The sequence below is a fragment of the Leptosomus discolor genome, chromosome Z, assembly GCF_034619465.1.
Source record: "Leptosomus discolor isolate bLepDis1 chromosome Z, bLepDis1.hap2, whole genome shotgun sequence".
Taxonomy (NCBI): Eukaryota; Metazoa; Chordata; class Aves; order Leptosomiformes; family Leptosomidae; genus Leptosomus; species Leptosomus discolor.
The window spans coordinates 37,771,347-37,782,535 of NC_141419.1; the positions used below are offsets into that span (position 1 = coordinate 37,771,347).

At 38.7% G+C, this 11,189-nt stretch overlaps 1 protein-coding gene across 13 annotated transcripts in view; it reads left to right on the forward strand.

Annotated features, from left to right (window-relative positions):
• The window catches only part of LOC104346307 (transducin-like enhancer protein 4), a 98,697-nt gene extending 97,441 nt beyond the window's left edge, over positions 1 to 1,256 (forward strand). For all 13 annotated transcript variants that reach the window (XM_086479067.1, XM_086479070.1, XM_086479072.1 and 10 more), the window contains one exon: positions 1,131 to 1,256. In XM_086479067.1, the coding sequence (XP_086335193.1) occupies positions 1,131 to 1,238 (108 nt within the window). In that variant the 3' untranslated portion in view covers positions 1,239 to 1,256. The remainder of the gene's footprint in view (positions 1 to 1,130) is intronic.
• Positions 1,257 to 11,189: the final 9,933 nt, after the last annotated feature.

The window sequence follows — 11,189 nt, forward strand, 5'->3', positions numbered from 1 at the left end:
CTTCTTTCACCTACAGGTACCTCTGGGCTGGGAGTTTTTTGAATTAAGTTAACTGGTGTTGCAGTTTAAATGGTCAGATCTCACCCGTACTGATACTTGCTGTTTGCCTTTGGGGACAGCACATTTTGCCTTGACATGAGAAAGATGAGGTCTGAGTTTTCTTAGTGGAGACTATTCAGCTCTGGAACCACCTCCCACAGAAAGCCCAAATTGTGCTAACAAGAACATATCTCCCTTGAAAGTGGTGTTAAAACCTCAGTGCAGCTTTCTTAATGAGGGGTAGAGAAAGGAACTGCCTGTGCAGGGCAGCAGAGTTTTCTTGGCAAAAACTTGGCATGATCGGCAAGTGTTTAGCTCTTACAGTGCCAGGCAGAAAAGAATATGGACATACATTAAGTAAAGAAAACATGCACTAACAGAGCAAGGAAAATGTGGCAATGTGTACACATCATCTCAGAAAAGACAGAAAAGCTGTGAGAGACAGAGCTACTGCATTCTGGTGCTCCCTGTCTCCCATTCACCTGCTGTACACTGTTGCACATCCTATTCCACCACCCTATCTTTTCATATTTGCACTACCCTGATTGATAACGTGAATTCCTTTGTGCAAGGCTTTTGTCTTCTGTGTTGGGGAAATAGTGAGAGGAGATACAGTTACTTCTGTGGAGTCTCTTTGTTTTGTACCTGTGGGTGAGGAGGGCTTTGTCATGCTTCTCCATACACATTTCTGGTTTACAACAAAAAAAGGGAGGGAGGAAGAAGAAGATGCCTTTTCATTCATTTTTTGTGCAAAAGCTAATGTCTAAAATATTAATAAATGCTCATTGCTTGTAAAGTGTACAGAAAGGACTGCTTCATATTGTTTGATTGGTAGATTATCTCTACATCCATAAATTCACTTCCCTTTCCGCTGTTTTTTGTTGCCATAGAGCTTTAGGTGGAACCAGTTTGGAGAAACAGTCTTGTAACAAAAGCTGCCACTACAATACTAATATTTAAATGAGATTTCAGTGTATTTCCTCTCTATAAACTCTTCCAATTAATCTTCAAGACCTTCTGGATTGAAGGATTGAAAAGATGTAATTTTCTTTTTTTTTTTCTCTCTTTTTTTTTTTTTTTCCCCTTTTTAGTCCAAAGAATCCTCATCTGTGCTTAGCTGTGATATCTCTGTGGATGACAAATACATTGTCACTGGCTCTGGGGACAAGAAAGCTACAGTCTATGAAGTTATTTATTAGAGACAAATCTGAATGCAGACAGAACTCCTTCTCCTAGCACTTTGCTGTATATTCTTTTTTTTTCTTTCTAAACTGAGAACTTAAATGCTCATCACAGTTGTGGAATTTATTTTTACCTTCTTAACTTGCTATTGATTTGTGAATGCTCATTAAGAACCTGTGATACCAAATTGTCAGATATCTACTTGGAAGAAGATGGAATAAGCATACTTAAAAGTGAATTTGACTCTTTAATTATGTATTATAGCTGTAATGTATTTATTTTGTTTAAAAAAGGCTTTCTAACAATGAACTGACTAAATAAAGCTGTCTGGGCCGGCTTTAGTTTGAAAGGTGCATTGTATACTTTGTGTTTTTGCAGGTGGATGAATTGGGGATCTTGGAGAAGGATGTTCAGGAAATAGTTAAAGTTACACTAAATAGACTTGTAGTTTCTATTTAAAAAAATAAACTTTGTTATATTTTTTAGTCCTGTTCTTGGATGAGACCTCTAAGTGTTATTACAGTCTAATTATTTGGTGGGAAGATGCTGTATCTTAACTATTTTAGACAGTCTTGGAAACTTAGCAAATTGCAAACTGTAGCCAGTAATCTACATGCCTGTGATGAATGGCAAATTCAGTTCACATCTAAATTAAATTCACTTTAAGTAAGAATGTGCTAATTTATATATTTGCAATGTTAATATAGCATCTTGTGTACAGATTTGTTCTCGATGCTTTTCTGTTGATAAACATAAGGCATTTTGGTGTCAACCTAGGTTTTTTAATATAAACACCTCTCTTTGTTATATTGTAGAGAGTACAATAAGTTGCCTCAAAGAATCACCTTTGTTACTTCTGGAAACTTTTGCAATGTTTCCTTGAAAATGGGGATATGTGTCTTTGGGCAATTTTTCAATTACAAGAGATTATGAAAAATATTTGATATGTTCTTTGGAAACTGCACTGAAATAAGAATGGATGCCTACCAATATACAAACTACAAAAGCAATGACCTCCGAGGTAGGATTTACAAGAGTACTCATTCCGACATACAAAAAAGGAATGGATTCTCATTGGGATAAGGACTTGCTTTGTTCGCCAGCAGTTCAATCCAAGTCTTGATTGGATGTCCCTAAAACGGACGCAGACTGAGCCATTGTGCCAGAGACAACGTGTTATCTTTTTATGTTGTTGTTGTTGCTGTTAAACTATGATCTGTGACTTTTTTTTTGAATGCTTTAAAAAAATCTTTAAGTCTGTGGATCTGCTGATGTACAGTGCCTTTGCTGCTATGGATCAAAATCAAAAGACCCGTGTAGATAAATCTTATTGTATAAGTAGAAAATTACTTAATTTCATACTAGAAATGGATTGATGCTGCAAGTTAAAATGGACTGTTCATTGAAGTTCCAAATGTGGTAGCAAAAAATGGTGTCTTAAGTGCTTAGTGTTTGATGTCATTAACAGTTTCGTAATACTCTACATTGTAGAAAGATTTTGATACTAAACCGTGTCATTGTACATAGTTCTAATGCATTGTATTGACCACCAGTACTTCTATAATGGTAGATTATTGTTTGTGCATTCAGACTTTTAAGCATTAAACATAAGTAACTTCTAAGATGCATTTTTCTATTTTTTTTTTCCTCATTCTTTTTATGTGTGATAATCTCAGTTATGTGGGCAGAATGCTATCTGTAAGAACAACAAGCGTTCAGTCTCAGAGCATGCTCCTACAGATATTTTGCGGTTTTGTCACTGGGAGACAATGTAGAATTTCACAAAATTTCTCCAAGCTAGCAAAATCAAATAATTTTTACTTTCCCAGGTTATCTGCCTGCAGTGATTCTGAACTCTTGGAGGCATCAGCCACAACACTTTGGCTGTGTCACAAGGAGTTTGCCACTTCCCATTTGTGTAGTTTCCCATCTGATACAAAGCTTTACATTTTCCCATACCTTGGAGAGAGTGAAACTGAGGACAATTCCTGCTCCTGCACCCACTGAAGTATACAGAGCTCAGCAGGACGTTGGGAATGGTGTTGCACTGCAGCGTCACACCTGGATTTCCCCATCTGGAGCTAAAACCTGTTCCTGCCCCTGGAAAGGCTTCTCTTGACTACAGCTGCGTTTAGATCAAGAATTTAACCCAGCTTCCATTGAGTTAAAACACAGGTTAAAGTGTACTAGGGGAAATTAATTTATATACTGTTGGGGGTGGGAGGAGTTGCGCTATTCATGACAGAAGAAGTGGAAACGGAAAAAATCTAAGGGGAAATTGGAATGAAATCTTTCTCCCACAACCCATATATGAAAAATGACATTGTGCATGTTGTAAATTCACAGGCATGTAAGCCTGTCCTGCTTTGACATGCCAATCCATGGTGACTGCTGGTACGTGAACCCAGGCTGAGAAATTTTTTGGATTTTTTGAAATGCCAAAACAAGGCTTAAGCTTATGAGGTAATTTACCTCTACTGTGAGCAACTGGGTAATACTTGTTGATAGAGAGGAGTGCAAAGGCAAGTTTCCCTCAGAGCTATCAGTTTCCTTAGAGTTAATGGTGAAGAATTTTCCAGATGTCTCTCAGAATAACGTACGTTTTTCACTCTTACTGAGGTTCTGTGTTGCTTAGTACAATAATGCTTCATAAAGGTAAACATGGTACAGATGCTTTCTGTTAATTGTTACTCTTGTCTGAAGAGATATACTTTACCTGTTATAAATATTATATTGGAGACACCTTTTATTTTCAAAGGCATTCAAAAATTTAAAAGACTAGGGTGTACTCCATTTGTTAACAGAAGAGAAACCACCTACTTAATGTTTGCAGAGGATGTTACATTTTTATGTAGTAGTTCAGGCATAAGAGATTACTTAAAATCACTAAGATACAGCCTTCCTTTAAAAAGAATAAAACATTGCATACTCCTGAATTGGTACCAGAGCTAGTTTTGACAGCAAAGTAATATACTTTTAAAGCAGCCTGCCATATATCTGCTTATTAATGTTTGTATTGATGGCTTGTAAACAGTCTAGGAATTAAATGCTTTAATCCAGGATTACTGCAGTGAAATGTGTAATCATCCTAATTTTTTTCCCCTTCAGAGTTCAGCGCAATTGAGAGATGGTACAGAGCTACTTTCTGTTTTTCAGTTAAGCATACATAGGGTCACCTTCCTTGTTCACTCTTTTAGTTTCTCTCGCCACTGCAGAGCACAATTTTGTGCAAAATGTTTTGTTACAGATGCTTTTTGTTCCACAAACATGTGGCCAGCATACTCCATATTCAAGGTACAACCATTGCTTTCCCTGTATTCCCCTCTCAAATGTTATTCAGTGCAATGATAGATTAGGAAAGCCATTTCTTTCCAGTCTTTTTATCCTTCCTGACTGGCCAGTATAGACTGTTTAAGGGGAGCACTTTCCATCAAAACTATTTTCTAAAAATAAACAATTTTAAATTATATTTCTCCTGCTTGTTCTTAACTCAAAGTGATTTTTCTCTACTATTTATTTTTAAGCTACTCAGTTATGTCAAAAAGAAAAAAAAAGATACTTTTTACTGACTGATTTTCCTGTATGAGGAATTTTTAAGTCTGTACTGGAATAATTCAAACTGGATTTCATGGGGTTTTTTACTCTGGCACTTGAAACACGTAGAAAATTCCTTCTTCCTGAAATGTTGATGGGTGTGTGAAACAGGAAAGTAGCTATGCAGGTCTATGTATGTCTCGATTATCTTGTACAGAAACACGGATCAGATCCTTTGCACAAATGAGCTCATCTGTGCTGAAGACAGCAATGCTCCCATGGCTTACACAGCTGAAAATCTAGCTCACTGCTATAGGCATAGAAGACTCAGTCATCCCATTTGGATTGTTTTGTTTTGTTTGTTTTTAACAGTTTGGTCCTTTGAGCCTCTTCTGTTTTTCTACTAGCTTGTTTGTTTGGATCATCCCTACTGAAATCCTGTTGTGACTAGCTTCTACTCAAGGATTTATGCTCTGAAAGAATGAAAAGCAAAAAAGAAATTGTTAAATAAAATCTGCTCAAGTGTTTGTATGTGCAGGAGTCAGGAAATTCAAAGCAGTAGCTTGGGCTGCAATGATTTCTCATTTGCATTGAATACACTACATCTTTGTGGCACTGAATTAGCACTGAATACAGCAATACAAAATACGCTTTAGAACATCAAGGATGGCTACTGAGAAAAATGTCGCTTTGAATTTTTCAGAATAAATGCATTCTGAAGAGCTCAGCCAAGAACTACTCTTATGTGGGGTATGTGGGAGGAGTAGTTGCATTCAGTACTGAAGACCTTTTCTGATACTAACATTGTGTAGTAACTACAGTGGTACTGAAGAGGGTTGGGCAGTATGGGCTTGATGGGCAGCCAGCCAGTTCTGCTGTGTTTGCATGAGAATCCCCTTCCCAGACATAGCAGGAGATGAATCCTGGAGTAGTGTGCAGTAGAAGATCATCTCTGACAAGCTTTTAAATAATGCACCTGCCACGTCTGCTTTTGAACCAAGAGTTACTGAACATAACCCTTGAGATTTCATGTTTCTTCCGGTATTTGGAGTGCAGCGTTTCCACCTCACAGCAAGAAATTTTTATGTCAAAACCAATAAGTGTTCTTACTCTTACCAAATGATTTTCTGTCCTGCTTACAAGGAAGCAGTATTATAGTGTCTTTTTTTGTTATTAAAAATGGTGTAGTCTGACATTTACAACATGTCCATAAACCTGCCATCCAGTGCAAAGAAGCTCTTCTGGGGGGTCACTTCAGCTCACATGGTTACGTACTAAACTGGTGTTGCAGAAATACCTTTTTTCTTGTTTTGGGGGAGATTAACCTATGACACCATATGCATAGTATGCCCTTTAAGGGAGGAACTGTCTAGTAGTTACTTCTGCATCTGTGGTTTGGACTTGGCCGATTACCCCAGAATGCTAAAATGCATCTGAAGGGTAAAATCAGTAAGTACAAATATTTAAGGATTTTTAAAAAAATTCTGCTCTTCTGCAGTAATTATATTGACCCAAACTGTCTTTTAATGTCATATCAAGGTAAGCATCTGTATTACACCTTCTTTTCATATTCAAATAAAAGAAGGGGTGGAGGATTTTAAAGCTAATCTTTACCTTTCAATCAAACCTATTCTTTAAAAAAAAACCCAATGCAAGTGCTTGGAGGAGTCATTGTCTTGGTTTTATTGTCAATATTCTTGACGAGTTTTATTACAAATGTGCTGTGGCACAATCCACAGTAATGCTATAAATGGGGATAGGTGATATGGCTGCTATTAAAAGCCAGGTTTTAGACAGTGCTATTGACGTAAAAAAAAAAAAAAAAAGCGTGATTTAGTGGTCGAAGGTGTTACCTCATTTCCTGAGCAAAAGCAATATGGATTTTTGGCAGTATATTTGAATGCATTTGGGTCCAGTATGGCTTAGGGAAGAGTTGAGGGGTTTCAACAATTCTGTCTTATTTTTTTTTACTGTAATTTAGGATGCATTTCATGCAAGAAAGGTTTGTAGGGACAAGTCAGGTGTCAGGGCCACAGGCAAGAGGTACCATGTGCAACGAGCTGCTCCGCTTCCGATTCCAGACTCTGCTCTGTGCTGCCCTGCGTGTAGTGAAATGATTTGCATGAGCCCTGTGTAAAGTGTTTTTACATTCTTCTGCATGAAAGGCATTATCTAAAGGCTAGATATCCATTATTTAGAAAAAATCATAAAAGCTATATTGAAGTACAGTGAGACATTTTCTCTTGGGAAAAGAACAAAGGAGGACCTCTGGGGAATCAAACATTTCAACCACTTATCAAGCACTGTAAATGTGCAAATGAGGCAGTTGCACTACTGTGTTATGAACTGTCAGTCTTCTGCTGCAATAGCAAGAAAAAAATCCTAAAATACATGGTATAAAGATAATAGACTTTCTTGTGTTTCAGCATGGCTTTAAGCTGTTAGGTATGAAGGCCAATTTACATTCATTTTAGAATAAACAAACATGAATCGTATTCTGATATTAATGATGGCATGGCTAGCCATCTTAAAGAAAAATAGTGATGTTGAAAGAATGAGGATAGTTACCAGGGTGTCTCCTCTCCAACACATGAAGCAATATTATACAAAAAAACCCTGCTTATTTTACAATATAATCTTGTAAGTGTGGACAGTGATGTTAATACTTTAATGAAAATATTTTTTTCCAAATCAACTTTAATGTCATCCTCCCATTTACCTATGCACACATATTTGCCTAACAAAAAAAAATCCCGCCTCCATTGCAAATTAGCTTATTTCATTCAGGCTTTTAAGAAACAGTCAGAATAGCTTATCAACGTCATATCAATTTTAGGGTTTTTTTTGGGGTAGTGTGTGACTCTGCTGCTGTTTTCTCACTCCTTCCTCACCACTGAGAACCTTCCTGTAGCTGGTGTTCAGTGCTCAAGAGATGCTGTTGCTTGTGGCTTGATCTTGATCTCAGGGGTTGCTCAGCAAATGGGAATGGAAAGTGTTCACAGGATTTGGCTGGCTATAACAACTGCTGTGACAGCTGTTACAGACTCATTTATGCCTCTTTCTTCCTCTGAGCAGTCTTAAATAAAGAGATGCAGTAGGAGCAGTCCTCTGTCTGGCTGACCCTTCTGCTTTACCAAGTTTTCACAGGTGCTCATCAGCTGGAAATGACAGAGGAAGAAAAGGAGCTGGGAGTCCTTGCTGGGCTCAGCGTGCCGGCAGGAGACAGCCATGAAAAAGAGAAATGTGATCGAGGATGCATCAGGAAAGGCATTTGCAGCAGAGATAGGGAAGTATTGCTGGCATTATACAAGGCACTGATGAGACCTCGCCTGAAATAGTGAGTACAAACCTGGTCACCTGTGTTCGAAAAACTTAATTGAAAATGGGACTGATAGGGAGAAGGGCCTACCAGGCAGACTGGAAAATCAAGGGGATGGAGAACGTGTCGTGTGAGAAAAGCATGTGTCCCTTTAATCTAGAAAAGTGGTAGACCGAGAACAGATACAAATGTCTGAAAATGTTTCAAATGTCTATTCATCAAGGGTGAAAAGGTATTACAACTGAAAAGTAATGCTAGCATGAAAAACAAGTGAGGAAAACAGTGTAGCCTTGAATTAAAGAATCTCCCATTAAAGCAGGGAGACCCTGGAGTGGGTTTCCACTCCAGAGATTGTTGAGCAAAAAGCAGACTGCTTTTAAGATGGAGCATGATGCATTTCTGAAGAGGTGTGTGTGATAGCATGACGTTGGTATCCATAGCCCATAAGAGTCTTCCAGTCCTTCCTACATGATTGACCTGCATATATAAAGGATGTATAATGGTAAGAGAATGAAGGAATGTTTATTCTGAAAAAAAGTTTGGTGTGAAGAAGGGAGAGGAGGAAGGTGAGTGAAAAGAGTGGGAGAAGGGCTGTCAAACAGAGAACACTCATTTTGAGTGTTTCTCCGCAGCTGAAAAACGAGCATTTCTGCCTAGGTCTATTTATTATGACACTGCTTATCTAAAAACAATAGTTAAAAAGAAATTTGCACGTTACTCAAGCTCTAATACAGCGTGTTCCAGCCTACTTAAGGCTCGCTGGATTCGTACTCCACCAGCCCAGGTGGGTGATCTGGTTTGTTTCATAAGTCAAAGTGTTTGGATTTTTTTTGAGCTTGGAGATATGGCAGATGTTTCTCCTCCGTGTTTGTTGCTGGTTGTGTCCATAACACTTGGGTTTGGTGGAGTATCCCAGACTGCGGCTATGCAGACTGATAGCTGTAAGCTGCTCAGAATAACAGCAAGGAAAAACAGGGAAGATGATTTTGATTGCACAGGAGGGAGGCAAGATGATTACAGCTCAGCGTAACCAGCTGTACTGGCTGCTACTGTGCACTGCTGTGAGAGATGCGGCTTGAGGACAAGGATTGCGAAGGATCCCTTCACTTACCATGTCCGGAAGAGTAGGGGAAAATGGTATTAAAAGCCAAATTGTTCCATGTGAAACACAGGTAGCCTTCTCACACCAGGCTAAATTTTACCAGCCTTGTCTTCTAGATCAGACATTTCTTGATGCCTAGCAAATGGAAAATTTCTGATTCTGCCACAAGTACTTGTGTACTTTGGGCTGAGCAAGTCTGCAGATGGAAGAATGTGAACATGCATGTACAGACTTGATGGGTCACTGTGAGAGTTGTTTCGTATCAACTAACTTTTTTCTTTATTCCCCCCCATCCCCCTCTTTTTTTCCCCCCTTTTCAAACATAGTATATTCTGAAGGTGAACATCAGTCCACCAGGGGAATCACTGTTGGCAATCCTGCATAGCTTTGCAAGTAACTTTTTAAATCCACCAACGTGCAATGGTAACAAAACAAGAAAATTGCAAACTGAGTTTTGTATGGTCTCACACCAGTTTTAGGTGTGAAAAAAAAAAAAAAAAAAAAAAAAAAAAGAGTCTGATGCAATTGAAGTTAGGTACTGGAATGGTACCCAACTGGAATGCAGGAGGTCAGCAGGGGAATACACAGAAGAAATGAAACAAATGGATGGCTGAATTTTCTTATGCAGAAAATAGTCCTGAGGCTGACTGTACCTGCCATATTAAAAAAACTCCTATGAAATCAAAAGACAAAAACAACCTTCTGTTTTTCTGCACGTTGAATTTACCTAATAGAGCACAGGCACCTGTGCTTGGTTGCTCCTGTGTAACTTTTCATCACTTTGTTGCAATGGCTTATGAGAGGAGAGTGCTGGGGTTCTAGAAGGATAATGTGACTACTGCTAGCTGTGTGGTAACACTTACTCCTGACATCGTTTGTAGCAGCTTTCCCTTAGGGTATCACCTGAAATGACTAATGACATTTATATAGCACCTCTGTCCAGTGCACTTGACAAACCACAGGCACAGTCCAGGAAAAACTTTATTTGTTGGTGAGTTCCAGCTGTGGCAGGACTGGTGGGAGGTAGCTACTCAGCAGAGGAAGCATACACACTGAGGGATAAGTAACTTCATATTCTTCTGAAAATACAGGATAGCTACTTCTTATTGATCATAGTGTTGTGTTCTATGATGCACTTGGTCATGCGAGCAGGTTTTGCTAATCTTTGTTGGTTATCATCTGTTTCCCAACCCAGTTGTTCACACTGTGGCAGTAAGAATTCTTCAGAAGGACGGACATGAAAAGATTGTGAGGCATTTAGGTTTCTCTTGTTTCTGTTATTGAAATATTGACCCAGCTTGGTGGCACTGAAATATTTGATACTTGAGGAGCATGCTGTCAGTCTTTTCTGCCTGGTGTCCTAGCTGTCTGGTCAGAGGAACTCTGACTTCAGAGGCATTCTGTATGGCTTTCACCCTCACATGATTTCCTCCCACTGCATCTCACCTGCAGCTCTATGGCTTCCAGCCTTAGGGGCGTTCCCATGCCTGTGGTAACGGCACAAGAGGCCAGGTAGTCTGCCTTTGCCTTAAAAAATCTAAACCAGTAAAATAGGAGCATTTTGAATCCTTGCAAGGGCTTGCCCATCACCACCTCATCTGAGATATGCCCTTTCTCTGAGCTATAGTCTCAGTGAGTCTTTCAGGAAAAGAATTTTTTCTTTTATATTGCCTTCTGGCAATCTTTTTTTTTTTTTTTTTTTTTTTTTTAAAAAAAAAAAAATTGATGTAGGCCCTTCAGCTTCTAGAGACAACTCTTTATTGTGTGCATCCGAAGCCTCTTAGCAGCTTGGCAATTTCTGGGTTTGCTGTAATTGCAGCTCAACAAAAAGTAGATATATTTTTCTTATTGTTTTTTCTTTTTGAAGGACTGGCATAATTGAACAATAGAGTATAAGACTGAGAGTTAATTCCTTTAAGACTGTTACTGAGTTTGTTCAAAAGGTATGGGATTGGAGGTGAAGGAAGATATGTCACTTTTCTGCCTTTTACCCCACATCTCTGTATGGCCCTA